At 36.4% G+C, this 19,747-nt stretch overlaps 1 protein-coding gene across 5 annotated transcripts; it reads left to right on the top strand.

The window, feature by feature from the left end:
• Positions 1-476: 476 nt before the first annotated feature.
• On the top strand, positions 477-19,319 carry LOC128257242 (potassium voltage-gated channel protein Shal). Of its 5 annotated transcripts, none has more exons than XM_052988176.1 (7): positions 478-796; positions 11,408-11,986; positions 12,989-13,901; positions 14,330-14,492; positions 14,855-15,043; positions 17,626-17,778; positions 18,559-19,319. In XM_052988176.1, the coding sequence occupies exons 2-7, from the start codon at positions 11,785-11,787 to the stop codon at positions 18,652-18,654; spliced, it is 1,716 nt and encodes a 571-aa protein (XP_052844136.1). In that variant the 5' UTR covers positions 478-796; positions 11,408-11,784; the 3' UTR covers positions 18,655-19,319. The 5 variants fall into 5 exon arrangements, with proteins under 5 accessions (XP_052844138.1, XP_052844136.1, XP_052844135.1 ...); XM_052988175.1 differs by having other exon boundaries at positions 478-807; XM_052988177.1 differs by having other exon boundaries at positions 478-830.
• Positions 19,320-19,747: the final 428 nt, after the last annotated feature.

Here is a 19,747-nt window from a genome sequence, read left to right as displayed (position 1 = left end):
TAGCCGCCATCTCATGTAGCAATAGTTATACGAACTTTCGTCTGAAAATTTTAATAAATTTAAGGTTTTTGAACGATAATTATTTATAATATAAAATATTTGAATTGAGATGCTCCGTATGTAATGATCTTGTGAATTATTTTAGAACAAGTTAACATACAGGGGTGGATAAAAGTATTTATACAAATCAAATGAAAATATGCTTATAAATTGGGTTTTCGATTAATGAATTTAACAAAAATGTATTGTTTCCCATTCTTATTAATTGCCATATCCTTGATGGGAATTACGACCCATAAATATTTTATGATAACTCATTGAGGTCCGGCAGCCGATTGGAAAGGCAACATCAACATCTGTTCCGATTGTGTTTCGCTGTTTCAGTGACCACCACTTGCTCTGCAAACTGCGCCGACTCCGTGAGTATTTTGGTGCTGTCCCGGATTCTGGTTCGGATTTGGATTCGGATTGTGATACCGACGGTGGGAGGCGCTGGCGCTTTTTGCTTTTCACATTTCACTTTCAGTTTGTCGAGAACTGTTTGTCTGAACGCCCCCCGAAGAAACTCGCTGAGCGGAGCAAATAGCGGGACGCAGTTTGGGCCAAGTTTTTTGTGGCCATCTCGTGCGTGCAGGCAAAGCTAAGAAAATTATCAAAAAAAAACCAAAAATATTATTAATTTCCCTAAAAGGAAAGGCCAGAAAAGAAATTTCCGAAACGAAAGCGGGGGAAAAATGTACACGAAATAGTGCGGAGAAAAATGTGCGGCTAACGGAAGAAGGAGGCGGAGGAGGAGGTGGGAAAAGTGTAAGAGGCGACAAGTGTAAAATGTAAAAAAATAATAAAAAGAAATGCGTATGTATGTGCAAACTATTTCGCAAATTTCCCAGAGAAAGGCGGCTAGATAGTGGTCAAAAGTCAACAGCAGTAATAAAGAACCATAAAGCAATTGTTTAATCAAACATCAGCGAAAGCAGATTGCCTGCCCAGAAAATCCATAAAAAAAGAGAGATTTTTCCTGTCTGTCTCTCGTGTCCGTGTTTGTGTGTGTGTGTGTGTAGGATTGTAGTTGTATGTGTGTGTGTGGCAATATTCGTTTGCTTTTTTGATTTGTGAAAATGTGTGTATCCGCGAATGTTGCTGTTGTTGCTTTTGTTGTTGCGGTCGGTTTTCTCTGCAACAACAACAGTCATAAAAAAAATGAAAAAATAGAACAAAAAAAAAATAGAAAACTCACATCCAGTTTTTTAACCGCCCATGTCCTTGCTAACTGTTAAAGGCATTTATAACAAAAAAAAAACTCTTTTTAATTGCAACTCATGGCGTGCGTGCAACACAACAACAAGTAGTTGTTCTTGCATAGTTGGCCTATTTAAAACCTCCCCCTCGTCCACCCACTCATGTTATTAATTTATCCAGCAGCAGACCAACAAAAAAATAGAAACAACATATCATGTTAAAAAAGCGTTGAGCAAACAAAATATATAACGGTCGTCCGTATGAAAGTGAAGGTCGTCTGTAGGAGAGAAAGGGAGAATGGGGCAGCAAGGAGCAACAGGACACTGGGAAAAATTCATATTATTTGAAATAAAAATTAACCTATATTTAATGAATAAGATTAAAATCGCACTATCTGCTTTAATAACCGTCACAAAGTTCTCTATAAATTTTATAAGTTCAAGCATCAATTAAAATGATCTTGAGTTTATTTTATTACCGCTTTTGTTTATTATCAAAAAAAGGCTAAGAAAACACTATGCCTTTTAATTTACATAATATTCCTGTTGAAAATATAATACTTTTTAATATTTCTTAGACTCAATTGGAAAATTATTTTAAATATTGGTACTTCTGTTATTGTGTTCTGTATTGTGTTCCTTTCTTTATACAATTATTTTTAGTATACGATCTTGGAAAAAGTATCCCTGATAAATTATTATAAATAAAAATTAAAATTTTTACAAAAATCTTTAAGAAATTGGGGAAACTTGCAATGCTATAAAGCACGCAGGAGGTATTCTTATCTTGTGTTTTATGACAGTTTATTATAAAACATATATAAATAAATCAAGAACTTAAAATTAAGCTCAGTGCAGCAGCAGCAGTCCATTTGCTGGCGTAAATGTGCGAAAAATCCTTGGCTTGGTTTTTGGCGCAACAACAAAGCCGCACTAATACATGGATCACAGCTGCACACACACACAGGCCTTTTCTTTGTGCGTGAGTGTGGGTGCGATTGTGTGTGTTTCTTTGATGACGCGCTTAGTGCAGCAGCAGCAGCGCAGTCGCAGCGCAGTCGCAGCGCAGCCTGTAGTTGTTGTTTTGTTATCATTGGATAAGAATGACAATTCCTTTGTAACTTAATGCACGTGGGCACCTCAATGTGGTCATTTTATCATTTCATCTTGATTTATCGTTACATTCGGTTGAATTTCAAATTAAGTAATGCTTTTATTTTGCCAAATTGCAATGGCACATTTTCTATGGCGCTTTTTCGGTTCAAAACTTGTTTTTTTTTTTTTATTAATTATTGTATAGCCTTGAATATGAACAAAACATTTTCTAATGTTCTAATTTAATAAAAGTAATTTATTTTCGGGGTGTCCTAGGAATCTCTTCTTCAACTAAAAGTCAATTTTAAACCTTTAACTTTAAATTTGCTATTTAAGACAAATTTTTTGAAAAAATGGTTTCTGAAAAATATACTCTGAAGCACAATTTCAGCGTATCGGCTAATTTTTTTAAATTCAATATTTTTTTTAATTTGTTTATTTCAATTTATAGGTTTAACTACTTGTTTTAATTTTTTTTTCCCTATATTGATTTTGAAACATTGTATTAGCCATTGTTGTCTCCCACAGTATATACACACACATATAGAACACATAATCCGTACGTGGTCGTATGCGTATTTCTACGCAGATATAATCACATTTTACGCATGGAAAGGCTTAGCGGGCCTACATAAATTACGCCATTGGCCTTAGCCACCATTCCATTCATTCACCGTGACCACCCGAACCACCCACTCAGTGCTGCCTAGGATTTGGCTCTCTGGGTCACTTGCACGTCCACTGGATGTTCCCTCCGCCCCTCATTCCCCTGATCCGCTCCTGATTTTCCGCCTTGTCAGGGCCATCAGGACAAAAGTTTTTTCGGGGGAGATGGGGGATTCGGTGGATTGCAGCCACTCCAGCGGACAATGTTGGCCAACTGATAAGCACGACGCTGTAAAGTTTTTATGAGTTTTGCAATTAATTTGAATAGCAAAATTAAAGTCTCGAGCTAGTTGTTCTCAACATCCCGTTGTCCAACATTATTATGTAAGCAAAGAAGTTGCACACAGTAAAAAATATAGAGGAAAATCGGCTCCAAAGTTTGAGATTATATACACAATCTTGTCTAAATTTTGTTTCAATAAATTGAAATTAAAATATGCGAAATTAAATTTACTTTCCACAACTTTAAAATGTTAAGTTGCAAAAAATAACAAAATTTGCATTTCAAACAAACAATTATATTTGAAACAATACCTTATATCAAAGTCAAATTAATTGTTGATTATTTTAAAGTCAAATGTCACTACAAACTTAACTAAACTTTTACGACATCTTACAACATCATTGTAAAGCTTAAAATGCAATGGTTGTTATGAGAAAATAGAAAATGGATTGCCAATTTGGGTTGTATTTTTCAAAGTGCACAGGCCATTGAGTTCCTCAATTTCCAGTAACCCTTTCTTATCGGATCCCAAAGCATTCACGTTTCCTTATTGTTGACAATATTTGTTTCGGTACATGCAATTTAAATAATAAATCAACTTGTAATCGAATTGTTGTGGGCGCATTCGACCTTTTCTTGTTTTGTCCTCTGGCGTAATATGACGTATGGGCAATGTTTTAAATTAATAATAAGCATACGCAGTGTTTTGCTGCTCAGCAAAATTAATATGCGAATGCTTCTGAAAATCTGGTCAATGATTTTCTTGCCAAGGCAAACAAATATATTGGTGAAATAATTTTATTTAGCTTCCAGATTGCGATGTTAATTGACCATGCATCAATTGGCCGAATAATTATATGCATTTAATAAAAGCTTCTATGCGGATTTACAGCCAATAAAGCAATATTAATGATTTAATTAAAAATTAAGTTGTTGATTAAACATTTCATCCAAAGCTTTATTTACATTTAACCATACTAATTAATAATGAATTTGATATGCAAAGGCAATCTCAACTGGTTGACAATAAATGTAATGCCTTTATTTTAAATTTAAATTACCAACAAGTTAACCAAACTTACAATTTTGTTGCTATTTTTATATCAATATGTTTTTTATTTAGAATTGTTAGCATAGTTCATTGCAAGTAGGTAATAGCTAATACAGAATGCATTAGCATAATTAGCTTGCCTCGGAGGCAAACATAAATCTGTTGACCCAAAATGCACCGGTCGGATCAATATCGCAACAGAGATATTTATAGAGCTATAGGTGGTTCAATGTATAAATCGTGCATAAAACCGAATTAATTTCCATCAAGGAAAGGCGGCACTAAACCGAATTAGTTTCTTTGAAATGCTTGCCAAATAGACACCTTACTTGAGGAGACACCTTCAATTGGATTCTTAGTGGGCGGATACATAAGCCTCTACTTAAGCGTAGCGACAGACTCACGAGCCAAAGTAGAAAGTACAGGGAAAATTATAAAATGTTCATAAGGCCCAGAGACAAATGCTGAAATGTTGTTTGATGTTGAGCCGACGGCGTGGGCAAGGGCGAGCCCGAACCAATCCCAATCCGGATCGTCCAAAGTCCAAAGCCGAACCCGAATCCGTATACGAATCCGTTTACGAATCCGTATCCGAGTCCGAGACCCAGACGCAAAGCCCATATCCAAAGCCCAGACCAGCCCCCAAGGGTCCCATGAGCAGGCGCAGAGAAAGTGATACACTCTCCCTACTTTCTCACTCTCTGTCTCTCTCTCTCTCTCTTTCTCTCTTCTCTGGCCGCTCAATTGTACATATTTCTCATTTTTTCATTAAGCCGATGAAATAAAATTAAAAACAAAAACAGCTTGTAAACAAAAGAAAAGCAACGCGAAGCAGTTGGGAAAACGCTGGGTATTTTTGGTCTGTTTAGGAGGTTGTTGGGATTGTTTAAAAATAGCCCAACAACACAAAACTAAAAGTAAACATTGTTAACTTATTGTCAATAAAAATACAAAATTGAAATGCCGCCCAGGCCATAAAATTGCGTTTATGATCTGGAAACTCTTCCATTTCTTTTTGTTTCGCATTTTGACTCAAAGTTGCAATTGGTTTCAACCTGGCCATGTTTTTTCCTATACTATTTTTTGTTTTTTTTTCGCAAAAATTGCTTCCGCTTTGAGAGGGCTAAAAAAGAAGAGAAAGTCAAGCCATCATAATAAAGCTGGCCCACGCAATGGCTGCGAAGGAAAACTCACAGGATTTCCGTAGACTTCTCGTGTGTTTCGTACATTAATGCCTAACTAGCATTTTGGGGCTCCAAATTGAATGGAACGGTCTCGAGGGCCGAGTAGGTGGTGGTCTGGCTGGTCTGGGTGGTCTGGGTGGTCTGCATTGCCCGTTTGTACTTTATGATAAACAAAAACAAAAACATAAAAAAAACGAGCAGTCAGGAAGCACAAACAAGAGTGGAAAAACACGAATGAGATGGCGGCGAAGTTGATATGCCCTGAAAGCAACATTAATAGATAATGATTATGTCCGCTCTGAGGTGTAAATTGATATGGTTATTTCACTGCTGAAGGTCAGAAAAGTATGCTATATTTATGCTGATGATATTTGGATAGCTATTCTAGGGCTTCTTGTTTAAGCTATTGGAATAAAATTACACTAATTATCGTAACCATTTTTAAAAATCTTCTTTGAAATAGCTGAATAAATTTCAATAAATTTATTCTTGAAATGTAATTTGGGGGTTAATTTTTATTTATTTTTTTTTATTTAACAAAGGCGCCACATGTCCCAATTGTATACGTTTTTTTCGTCCCTTTTTGTTATTACTATTTATTAAATATTAATAAATCAATTGTTCTTCTTGCAGAACGGTACGTTTAAAAAGTAAAGAAATTTATAGTCATATAATACATAATAACTTTGAGATATAATAATTAGCTAAAATTGCTGATTTTAAATTTCAATTAAGTATAACCTTCTTAATGTAATAATGAAAACTACTATTAAATCTGTAAAGTCCATTCACTCATTTCTTAAAAATGTTTTTGGTTTGTTTAACAAGCAAACAAAACTGATAATGAATCAATTGTTAAACATACACATAAATTCGAGATGACCTTTTGAACAAAGATGTTATTTTAACAATATGAAGGATAAACTCAGAGTTTGATAGGAAAGATAAAAATAAATCATTAATTATTTAAGCTGACCTTTCGAACAAAGAAGTTCTTTCTTCTTTATCCAAAATTGATTGATTTTCAACTGGGAGTACATTTCACTCACCTTTCCATGTATTGCTAAATCGAATTTGTTGATTGAAATGTTTATAATGGCTGTCAGAGACCAAAAGGCAACTGATCCAAATCCCAAACAATGTAGGTTGAGGGAACGCGACGTAGATAGATGGACAGATGGATGAATGGATGGATGAATGGATGGATGAATGGATGGATGAATGGATGGATGAATGGATGGAAGAATGGATGGATGAATGGATGGATGAATGGATGGATGAATGGATGGATGAATGGATGGATGAATGGATGGATGAATGGATGGATGAATGGATGAATGGATGAATGGATGAATGGATGGATGGATGGATGGATGGATGGATGAATGGATGGATGGATGAATGGATGGATGAATGGATGGATGGATGAATGGATGGATGGATGGATCCACATCATTATGATGAGAGATGAACGGGCATTGTTTTACCCCCCAACAAAGTGTAGCCTTGAGACGAAATGTAACTAAAAGTAGCCAACTAACTGGCAAATAATTAGGCAGCCCCTTGCCACGCTTAGCTAAAATAAACTATGCAAATAATTAATGGAAGCCCAGAGAGGGACGAAAAAAATGGCATATAATAGGGACATGTGGCGCCTTTGTTTTGGAGCCAAGCGGAAGTCACATTCAGCACCCCCTCATTTGGCGCCAAGGTGTTTTTCATTCGACAGCTGGACGGAATGGGTCACCATCACCAACTTCCCGACCTTGTCCGCCCCTCTTTTGCTGTTTGACAATTTATTTTGATGGCACACACCACGCACCGAATACGTTGATCCTGTCGCTCTGCTTTTCCTCCTAACGAACTTCTCCTTGGATTGCCTAACGACACCCAGACATCAACATCAACATCAAAATCAACGTCATCAGTGGGTGGTGGGTGGTTTTTGATGTGGGGGTGGAGCAGGAGAGCAGAGCAAACGGCATTGATTAATTTCCATTTCGTCCACCATGAACAACAAAAGCAAGGTCAACGACTATAGATGCACAGTGAAAAAAATAAAAACTATTTGCGTTCCATTCAAATACTTTTATTGAAACGACTTTGATTTTTAAAAAGGTTAAATCCAAAAAAAAACATTTATTTAGAGCGGTTTTAGATTTTCACAAGGAGATCATTTTTATAAGGTTTTTATATTTTTCTATTTAAGTGTTGAACTTAAAACTTTTGATTAAAAACTCTATGCATTTAAATTAAAATGTTGTTCAAAAATACAAAAAGGAACTCTCTCTAAAAAATATTCGCAAATATTTGTTTCTCTGTACATATTCTGAACACGACGAACGTCAAACTATAGTGGAAAATTGTTGATAGGATAATGTGGCATTAAAACATTAAGGCCTGACACTCTACGAGTCCGCGGCCCATTGTCTGCTGTCAAATAGTGTTGGGGGAAAATGGGTGGGTGGATGTGGGTGAATGCTGGTAGAAATGGGTGTAACGTGTGCCAAAGAAGGTTGAAACTGTCGGTTTGTTTGACTCGCCATCGGTTAATGGACATGGACGCGGAATTTGTTTGGATAATGTGTGATATGATGAACTGGGTAAACTGAGCTTACTTGCGATGCAAATGTAAACTTGAATGCAATTTTGCAAATGGAGGCTTTTAGGGCAGGTGCAGGCTATAAACCTGTTTTCTTGACCTATATTTATGAGACCAAATGAGTATTAATCAAATTCTCATCAACTCAAATAAGTTGTCATAATAAAAACAGCGTTATCGTCATCAATCAAATAAGAACCGTAATATTCATTTGGCATGTTTTGCATGCAAGTATTTGTTAAATAAGCCAAAGGAAGTCTATACAAACCCCATTCTCATCTATCACCTGAGCTAACCTTGTCTAACCTTAGCCTTCAAGTATTGACAACGTTTTTGTGTCGTGGTCGTGTCTTAGTCGTTTCCATTCAGCGAACTAATAACTCCTAATGGCTATTGTTATGGCAACGCCGAATGACAAACGCACCTTCCACTTCGCCCCAAAACACCTCCTATCACTTCTCCCATAGGAGAATCCTTTGAGTCATTAGTACACCTAGCGTAAAAATGTTTGAAAATCAATTTTCTATATCAAATTCATATTAATGAACAAGCAGCATTTTTTTTTGAAATATTAGTTATACATAAAATATATATTTTTTAAATTGGGCAAATAGACACGTGTTTTAAATTAATTTTAATATTTTTAATAATATCTTTTTAACTTAGAAAAACTAATCAATAGTTTATCAATCAAAAGCATTTTTGATATAATTTTAATTATAATTATATTTGATAAGAAAAAGTTTTCTTTTATGAATCTTTAACAAACTTTAGTAGAAAACTATTTAAGAAGTGAATATTATTTGGTAACGAAAACCTGGTCCTTTTCGTGAATTCCGTAAACTGTGCTGTTTAACTTATTAAGATTTCTGGGTTACAACTTAACAAACTTTTCTATGAACTTTTTATTATTTTCTCTAAGTGTAGAAGCCATTGACAGGTGCGCATAAATAAGCAAACACTTCTGTTGGCGTTGCGTAGCGAATGGTGTATCAGTTTCGGGCAGTGCAGTGTCGATGTGCTCTTGGCCAGAATAACAGAGCAATGGAATAACAATCGCGGCAGTGCCAGTGACACAACTAGCGACAGAGCCATAAATATTGTATAAATCAAAGGCACACATTATATAGACTTCAAGAGCCATGCCAAGCAATGACATTTATGGAAATAAATGACTTTTTGTCACAGTTCCCAGCTGGGTGGGTGGTTGCTAGCCAAAGGGTGGGGGGTGAGCCGCAAGGCCGAAGGACAGACATAGACACAAAAACTTTTTGCGTTCTAATTGTTGTTTGGAAAATGACTTGTGGCCCAACGAAGATTTGCAGGGTGTTTACTGTCTATAGAAAGGCACATAAATTTGTTGTGCGACTGGCAAGACCAAGCAACAAAGGCACGCAAAGACGCCCACGCATACCGCCCAATCATTCAAATACACTGAGAGAAGAATGAAGTAATGCGTCAATAGAATTTCATTGATTTCAGAAATAGAATGGTTGGTATGCTGACTTACTACCAAAATTCGAAGATCAAAATACCACAAGATTACAAATAAATAATTAATTTTTAAGTTGAACATACATTTTTGTAAATTATTAAAGTATTTTAATGTTTGGCTTCATTAATTAAAAACTCAGTTTACAAATATTTGTAAAGTCATTCTTTGTTGGTTTCGTTAACTTTTTTGCAAGAATTATCTTATTATACTTAACACTGTCAGTCGAAATAAATTTAAACTCGTTTTGCTAAATCGATATGTACGATTTAGAAGAGTTCTTATTTTTAATATACAAAGTTAAAATAGACTAAAAATCCTCCTAATCTAGTTAACGGATATCGTTTTTAGAATATAAAAAAAAATCAGCGTATTGATTTAAAAGGTTAAATAAATAAGTCCATTTAAAAAGGAAATATATTTTCATGTAAAGCAAATTCTTATTTTATTATAATAATTGCCTTTTGATCTTCAATATTGATAATAAAATGAACAGAAGGCTCAAAACAATAAAAGTAGAATTAAAGGAAGGTGTTTGCTTGCAGAATATTGTAAGTCTATTGTTGGATAATTCTCACACTGTGTCCATGCTGGTCCTACGAGAACCAAAACCAGAACCATCCAGACATGGACGACCAGATGGAAGAACGTCGGATGGTCGTTCACTCCGCTGGCTCGAACCATTAAAATGGTCTCAGCTGCTGGACCCACGGGGGCATACAATATATCCATATCCCCACATTGCGCTCCAGTTGGCTCGATTCCGTTTGGCTCGTTTAAATATTTAGACAGAGCGCTGCTCGAAAACGCATTGAATGGCGTTGTCTGTCGATTGCTGCCTCTGTGAATCATTTTATATACAATATATGTGCAGAGGCGTCGGCGGAGGGCAGGGGATAAATTGATAATATAAACAAGTGAAGCGAGAAATTGAGGAGTGGGTCGATATGTGCGTTTGTGTGTAGTGTAGTTTGTGCTAGCTGGTTGTTCCCACAGATTTATGATAATATTTATGCTTTGAGAAAGTCGGAAAACCCATTGAACGGGGGGATACAACACTATTTGGGATTCCCCATAAACTTTAGAATTCGATTGAAGTGAATTTCAAACAATTGCATGCCTCCAGATTAACTGTGGGTGTTTTATATTCAAATGAGCAAATCCCAAACGAATATTATTCACATGGACTTCAACTATTTGCGGAGGATTTAATTGTAAATGTGGGAATGTTTAAATTTTCTAAGGTATTTGTTTAAAAAAAATTGAACAAAATATTGCCTTAACATTTGTAGTTGGAATGTTTTAATCTTCTAAGGTATTTGTTTAAATAAAACTGAACAAAATATTGCCTTAACATTTGTAGTTGGAAAATAGAAAGAGCATTTTTGCAATTTCTCTGAAAGTGCTGACTAAAAATAAATTTAATGACTTTTGATACATATGTATTTCTGTTTTACTTGTATATCTTTCTTGAAACTAAACTCATGATGTTTGTGCTTACTTAAATATAACATTATTTTTATAAATCAGGTAACATTAATGAGTTGCTAGATTTTTGCCAGTATAATTTTGGATTATTAACATTAATTTAATTTAACAATAATAATTAAAGAAACATTCAAGATATTTATTTGTAATTTTTTTTTGTGTTATCCTTAGTTTTAGAATAATTTGTTGTTGCCATCAACCAACATGTCACAAACTTTAAGCTGATATTGCACTTTTCAGAGTTTTTGTGTGTATGACTCGGTGCGTGTCTCAGAAACTTTTCGTGGAATTAAAAGTCTCATACCCACCGTTTTTCCGCCCTAAAACTTGTGCTCAAGCCCCGCCAACTTTTCTTTTCTTTCTTGCAGTGCTGCACATCAACACAACTGAGGAACACCGGAAACTTTTCATATCCCCGCAGTGAACAATAAAAGCAAGAGCAGCAGCAGCCACAGCAAAATGACAGCAATAAGTTTAAGCAATAAAACACAGCTAGCCAGAAGTTGCGAAAATGCACTCGCAACACAATAAGAACAACGGGGGCAGCGGACAAAAGCTTTAAAATAGGAGTAAAACCCAGGCTCGGCGACTCCCCTCAACCCGCAGTGGGCCCAGGAACACCCCGAATCAACTGCCAAATACAATAGGAAATTAGCCAAGAACAATTAAGGAAAGGGTAGAAGAGAAGCCCAGCGAGGAGCCCCACAGTCGTCAGCCGGGACACTGAAACATTCCACCCCATAGCATGGCCTCGGTCGCCGCTTGGCTGCCCTTCGCCCGGGCGGCGGCCATCGGGTGGGTGCCGATAGCCACCCACCCACTGCCACCGCCCCCGATGCCCAAGGACCGCCGCAAAACGGACGACGAGAAGCTCCTCATCAACGTCTCCGGACGCCGCTTCGAGACGTGGCGAAACACCTTGGAAAAATATCCAGATACTCTTTTAGGTACGTTACATTAAAAGGGTAAATGACTATAGTCAAACTAAATAATAAATGACTATTATAATAGAAACGTAGGTTAGGTTCCTTTACCAATATTTAAATTGGATTTTCGAAGATTTTCATTTAACCGTTAGGTTAACCGAAAGTTCTTAGACAGCCCTATATAAAATCTTCAAATTTTAAGAAATTCCCAATTTTTCTAATAATTTTTCAATCAGTCGATCTTTTTTAAGTTTAAATATCTCTCACAAAGTAAAAAACCATTCAATTGTAAAATTTAATTACACTCTCTAAAAGTATTACCTATTTAAATAGTTAGACTTACGGAAGTTCTACTGTAGTTAAAAAGTAATTATATGTGTCCAAAAAACATAATCGATTCCTGAAACAACACAATTACTACTACTATTCCTACCAACAAACTTTGACCTTTTAGAGTTCACCAAGCAACGTTAGCGCAATGTTATTATTTTAAGACATTGCATTGATGTTTGTTTGTATACCTTTTCAAATATGTTTTTGTTTATGACTTTGAAAGACGTGCAAGTCTTGCAATGGAATTATTCAGCCAAATAGGCAATTCCTCAGAATGTGTTGTCATAGAATAATTTTATCACTTGTGAATAATTAAAAACATATTTAAAAATTTAAGTATACCAAATTGAAAAGTACGATAATGTATGTTACCTTTAACATAATACGATAATGTATGTTACCTTCAACGGACTAAAGCCCAAACGTGATTTTTACAATTTAAAATTTCTATTAGGCAAAATATAAATTTTTAGTTCAATAAAGTGGTTTTTTGTTGAGTATATGTAGGTTGTTTATGTTGCTAGCGATATACTTCTGTTTTTTTTTTAGTTTTGAAAGAAATTATAGGGGTAAAACATCCTTTTATTTCTTTAGCTGAAAGGGTTTATTTAAAATGTTAATTAGTCCTTTAAAACTCCATGAAAAATATTATTTAAGTGGTATTGACATTCTTTTTTTTTATCTTTTTAGGGTCCAACGAAAGGGAGTTCTTCTACGACGAGGACTGCAAAGAGTACTTCTTCGACCGGGACCCGGACATATTCCGGCACATACTCAACTACTACCGGACGGGCAAGCTGCATTATCCGAAGCACGAATGCCTGACCAGCTACGACGAGGAGCTGGCCTTCTTTGGCATCATGCCGGACGTGATTGGGGACTGTTGCTACGAGGACTACAGGGACCGGAAGCGGGAGAATGCGGAGCGGCTGATGGACGACAAGCTGTCGGAGAACGGGGATCAGAATCTGCAGCAGTTGACCAACATGCGGCAGAAGATGTGGCGGGCCTTCGAGAATCCGCACACGTCGACGTCCGCCCTGGTGTTCTACTACGTGACGGGCTTCTTCATCGCCGTCTCCGTGATGGCCAATGTGGTGGAGACAGTGCCGTGCGGTCATCGCCCGGGTCGAGCTGGAACTTTGCCCTGCGGCGAGCGCTACAAGATCGTCTTCTTCTGCCTGGACACCGCCTGCGTGATGATCTTCACGGCGGAGTATCTGCTCCGCCTGTTCGCCGCCCCCGATCGCTGCAAGTTCGTGCGCTCGGTGATGAGCATCATCGATGTGGTGGCCATCATGCCGTACTACATCGGACTGGGGATCACCGACAACGACGACGTGAGCGGCGCCTTCGTCACGCTGCGCGTGTTCCGCGTCTTCCGCATCTTCAAGTTCTCGCGCCACTCGCAGGGACTGCGGATCCTCGGCTACACGCTCAAGTCCTGCGCCAGCGAGCTGGGCTTCCTCGTCTTCTCGCTGGCCATGGCCATCATCATCTTCGCCACCGTCATGTTCTACGCCGAGAAGAACGTCAACGGCACCAACTTCACATCGATTCCGGCGGCCTTCTGGTACACCATCGTCACAATGACGACGCTGGGGTGAGTCTACTTTAACTAAATTTGTTCTGAGATTAACACAGTAAACAACATTTAACAAGAACTTAAATAAAAACCTTAAATTAGAAAGATAATAATATTATTCTTTTAAAATTGGAAATTTTTAAACTTTGTTTTTATATTTAAATATTTATTTATTTGTACAGCAGTCATAGCTGCTGGTGCTTTCGGTTAATTTGTTTCTATATATTCTTAGTGTTTTGTAGAAATCTGATATTTTATTTCATTTTGTAAAAAAGAAACAGTGAAGCTTTTGATTTTAATTTAAATTTACTTATTATTTTGATATGAAATCAATATTTTTGTTATTAAATACACATGTTTTTAGTTTCTGTAGCTATTAATCTAAACCTTAAAACTCAACGTATTACTATGTATTACTAATCCTAAAATCGTTCGATCTCTTACAGCTATGGCGACATGGTGCCAGAGACAATAGCTGGCAAAATTGTGGGCGGCGTTTGCTCACTCAGTGGTGTGCTGGTCATCGCCTTACCTGTACCTGTTATCGTATCGAACTTTAGTAGAATCTATCACCAGAACCAGCGAGCGGACAAGCGCAAGGCGCAGCGGGTAAGCCATTTATAGACAAAGTGTATATTTTAGCAATATTGGTAGTCAATTGCAGCCAATAAGTCATTATAAGACTTTAAAAAAAAATTCCGAATTATTATAAAAAAGAAAGTTTTATATTTTTATTTGTATAAATCAAAAATATTTGTAAATTGAGTTTTGCATTATTGCATTTTGCATTTATTGGCATTAGAAATATTTTTCATAATAGATTTTTAATTATTAAAATTAGAAACAGTTTTCTGAGCTTTGTAATCATACTTTGCAAGCAATAACTATATTTTGTTTGAGTGCACCCCCTGGCTAGCAACCTAGCACCACCCACAATTACTCATTATGTGTTATGTGTTGTGGCCTTGCAGAAAGCTCGCCTGGCGCGCATCCGCATTGCCAAGGCCTCGTCCGGAGCCGCTTTTGTCAGCAAGAAGAAGGCCGCCGAGGCTCGGTGGGCCGCCCAGGAGTCGGGCATCGAGCTGGATGACAACTATCGGGACGAGGACATCTTTGAGCTGCAGCACCATCACTTGCTGCGATGTCTGGAGAAGACAACGGTGCGTATACGCGATGTGCGAAGCAATTTCGTCCTTCGCTTTACAGCTATCTCAATATTTCTCTCTTAAATCAAATATATATATCTATATATATAAAAATATATGTGATGTATACGTATTATTGTCAGTCGACTGCGCGCTCAGTGTTTGAATTTTTGATTTAAACTTATGATTTACCTATCACACTCTCTTCTCTCTCTATACACTTTTCGTTTTTACTCCGTGACAGATGTAGCAACATTTGAACATCTCAGTTATAGTCAGAAATTGTAAGGTTCGCCACAAGCTCATTAGGCAAGCAATGACAACGGCAACAACGAGAGCGACAACCACAGCCAAAAAAACACCAACGGCGGCAACGGCAAACAGAACAGCAAATGGCCAGAGGAATAAGGATTTGTTGTTAAGCCTTTTAGAACTATCGCGTCTTCTCATTAATCCAAATCTAAATCCAAATCAATATCGAAAATCGCAAAGAGCCAAGAGAAAAAAAAAACTGAACTGAAATGCGAATATTCAGCATCTTTTGTATATGCATTTTTTATTGAACAAAATTTAAGTTTTCCTTCTGGTTTCCGTTTGTTTTTATTTCAATCTGTTTTCTGTACATTGTGTGTCGGAACTTTTGTATTACGTCCTAAGTTTTATGTTCTAAGTTCACCATTTGTGTCATGTTTTTCACACGATCTGAGGCCAAACTGGCTTTGAAATCAAGCAAATATAAAACATAGAAATAAAAAGCAATGAATATCAATGTCTATGCTCTGATAAACGAATATAAATTCGCCAAAGTAAGTGCTTTCGGTTTGTATTTAAGTTCCGTTCTTTCTTCAATCTTTCACTATCCCCCTCTCTCTCTCTCTCTCTCTATCTCTCTAGCTATCTCTATTTTTCTATCTCGTTCATGTTTACGCGTTGCAATTAATTTTTATGATTTCCAATTTTCAATTTCGAATTTTAGTTTTTTTCTTTGTTGATTGTCGGTTGTTTTTTGTGTTGATTTTCAATACCCTCTGTTGAAAGAGAACGATTCGTGTTGAATGCTATGCGCTCTGTTCTGTTTTAAGTTCCTCGAATAGGTCATTACCGAACAGTATCGGTTCGAACGATATGCGAATGCTCCCCCACATGCTATCAAGAAATTTTTGAAACGTCCATTTAGCCATATGCAATCGATTGCTGTCAACATAAAACCCAAAACGAATATAAAAATCCAACAATATCAAAATCTAAACAATTTAAATAGATGAGGGGGCTCATCAAGTGAGTGGAGGTATCATTAAAAACAATGCACAATATCTTAAGTGGATATAAAAGGCCATTAAGGCGTACAACATGTAATTCTTAATTTATAAAGAGTAAATTCCCATTTAATGGGCTAATTCAAATTCGATTAAAAATAGTTCTTGCTCAGCAGCAGTGCTATTTTAAGAGGATACAAATTTGTTTGAAATTTAAAAGAAAATAACGCTGGATAACAAAATTTGAATTTGATAGTAAATTTATTTATTTATTCCTTGATAGAATTTTTGGGCATTAAAGATACATTTTGTTTTGCTCAAGCTAATCATTTTTGATATTTTAAGTATTATTTTGTATCATTTTAAATAATTGTACAAGTTTTGATAATCTTATTATTCATGCTAATATAAAAAAGTTTAGTATTTAACGAGTTTTTAGTGTCTTTTGATAACTTAACTCAATATTTTTGCAAACGAAGGAAGTTGTCCAACGTTCTTGAATATGTTTAATAATGTATAAAACTTTTAAACGATTTCCTTTATCACTTTCACAAACGATTTTTTATACACCATAAACATTTTTATGTTTTCTAGTCGTAACAATAACCTATTCCACTTGATAAGCTCTTAAAATCTGAACCTAAAACCACAAATCAATAAAATAACGTATGGCCATAAATCAAGAATCGGTCTTGAGTGGCTCTAAAACGTGGCCGCATTTTAAACAAAAGTCGCACTCGAATGCCGCTCGCTGGCGCTTGCTTCCCACTCGTACCGCTCTGCCACGCCCCCGCCCTCCGTTCCGCCCCTGCATTTACCGCTCTCGTTCCGCTAAGTGATCGCCCGCCCGCTGCTCCGCCCCCTAGCCCGCCCCCTCTTGGCTGTCTTTTTGAAGTAACGAAAAATAGTTCTCATAGTGTCTTTGTACAATTGTCATTGCTTAGGAGCCGCAAAAACATCAAGAAAAAATCACTTAATTTATTAATTAATAAATTGTAGCGTTCAAATGTTTATAACTTGTGCCCACCTTTCCCCCTAGACCAGCTTAATGTTTTAATTGTTGTTTAAACTCGAAAGAGCCAAAAACGCTCGCCCGTTCTTCTTGTCTCTCGCTCTGAAGTATTTGTTTATGCGTATGTATTTACAACCCCATCCTGTGTTTTGTGTGTGTAATAAACCAATCCCCCGACCCCATTCCCAAATTTCTATATTGTAAAATTGTTGACAAAAACAAAAAAAAGAAAGAAAAAAAACAACATTGTACTCTATGTATTCTTCGTTTCTCTTTGTAAAATTCTTCTCTGGCTGTACACCTCTCAATGCTCAAAAAAAAACCGGCAGGATCGAGAATTTGTCGAGTTAGAAATTCCGTATAACGGCCAGCCCAAAAGACCGGGCTCCCCGTCGCCGATGGCCAGTCCCGCCCACTCGACAAACAGTGCCGCCGGTCTGCTGCAGTCCTGCTGCGGCCGCTGCTGCTCCCAGCGCTACCAGGTAAGCTATATGCCCCCAAAAACAGCAGCATACCCTGTACATAGAGTAAAGGACCCGCATTTGCAGGTGGGTCTTAATTCACTTTCCGTAAACCTCTCTCTATACTTATGTGTATATATACGGTTTGTGTGTGTTGACTTTGTTATCTCTGTTGGTCTTGTACTTTTTGTATATCAACCCATCTCACCAGGCAGACTTGAACTCATTTTAATCATAAGTCTAGGATAAAATTATTTATATTAACAAGAATTCTTCATCAAAAAATATATACATCAATGGTACTCTTTTAGGAGTTTCAGTTTTTTCTTGTGATGCGCAAAAAAGTATGCTATGAAATCCGTTTTCTCAAATGTAGCAGAAGTGTAGATGCAATGTAGAGTTTGCTGAAAATGTATAAAGACAGTAAAGTTAGTCAATACTTTGTAATTTAACAGCAACATATATTGTTATTCATACAAATATTTATATTTATTTAAATGTAAATATATGTTAAAAATGTGTTTAACCATGATATACATTTTTACAAAAAAAGAGTTTTTCATGATTATATAAGTTTTTATAAAATAACTTTTAAAGTTAGTTAGCTTACTCAGTGAGCATCCCTTAAAATTGATAGACTTAAAATATTAAATGGCTGCGGGTTTGATCCACGTCGATGCTTTTGTTTTTTGGTTGTAGGCATATCGTACACCGTGTGAAGCTATCATTAATCATTTGAAACCTGACCTCAAACGGTAAAAGCCCTAATGCATTTTCTGCTCCATTCTCGTTTCTGTTTAGGCCTGCGGCAAATACATGCCGGCTGCCAGCAATGCTCAAAATAGCCAAAACAATCAGCCCATGGATGGCACCTACCTGGTGGAAGCCTCGTTCTGAGCAATCGCATCCACATCCTTAGCCACGAACGCAGCCACATCCCTATCCAGATCAAGATGATTTATGTTTACGTTTAGTCTAACTTGAAAAGTTTTTAAACTAAATTGTACTCGTTTGTAGACATTGTCCTGTGTGTGTGTGTGTAGTCGCCAAAGAAACAAATTGATAGAAATCCAAGGAAAACTAATGGAAAAATCTAAATCTGAAATACAAGCATAATCTCTAAAATCTGATTTTCGAGTTTAACAAACAAGATATTTAATTAAATGTAAACAATTTCAGACTCAAACGAAAGCAGGCATCTCTGAGTGTGTAAAATGTAAGGAGCACATTAAAAACGAAACAAATAACAAATGAAATAAAAGTGCCGAGCCCAAAAATTTAGCGGCGGCAATGTCGGATTTGATTAGCGAAGACCCGTTAATGAAAAACAAAAAACAAAAACAAATATTAATTATAATAATATGCAACACTATTTACTTTACTTAGGTGACAAGACAACAACAAACAGCAAACAACAGAAACCGAAGCATTTTAGAGGAATTTACTGTGTATGTTTTAATAAAGTGAACATAAAGTAGCATAGAAGGCAAAAAATAGTTTGAGGAATGTATTACCCAAAAGATAACCGATCAAGGGCAGGGGTCCAAAAAAAATAAACAAAACCAAGAACAAAAACCGAACACAATAAGGAAATTTTAACAGCAAATGCTTTGTGTAGCCAGGAAATGAACAAAGGAAGGGAAATTGATGGGAAAATTATAAAATATTAATACGAATTCGTGTATTTTTTAAATGGTCCGTAGTTTAGTAGGTATGATCTCCATTGACTAGTCCCCTCCATTGTTTCTCATCAGCAAATAAATTATAATATTCCTGTAACGACTTCATTTTCCCCAAAATAAATGACATAGCAAAGAGGTTTCAGTTAATCATTCTCACTCACTCTTTCTCCGAAATACTCCAAAAACTAATCAAAATCTATTGAAAAAAAAAACAAAAATTACAACTTTCTTCCAAGAACTAATTTAGCAAGGAAACCTATTTAAATGTATATGTGTGTGTAGGAAAGGCTTTAACGAATTGGAACATT

The sequence above is a fragment of the Drosophila gunungcola genome (assembly GCF_025200985.1).
Source record: "Drosophila gunungcola strain Sukarami chromosome 3L unlocalized genomic scaffold, Dgunungcola_SK_2 000002F, whole genome shotgun sequence".
NCBI classification, from domain to species: Eukaryota; Metazoa; Arthropoda; class Insecta; order Diptera; family Drosophilidae; genus Drosophila; species Drosophila gunungcola.
Note: the sequence above shows the minus strand (reverse complement) of the source record. Positions and strands in the feature narration are given on the sequence as shown.

What these genes read in the sequence shown, in the direction of transcription:
- LOC128257242 (XM_052988176.1), top strand. Translation starts at nt 11,785, where the DNA reads ATGGCCTCGGTCGCCGCTTGGCTGCCCTTCGCCCGGGCGGCGGCCATC. An exon ending in ACAAGCGCAAGGCGCAGCGG is followed by an intron (nt 14,493 to 14,854) that starts GTAAGCCATTTA and finishes GTGGCCTTGCAG; the next exon opens with AAAGCTCGCCTGGCGCGCAT. An exon ending in GCTGCTCCCAGCGCTACCAG is followed by an intron (nt 17,779 to 18,558) that starts GTAAGCTATATG and finishes GTTTCTGTTTAG; the next exon opens with GCCTGCGGCAAATACATGCC.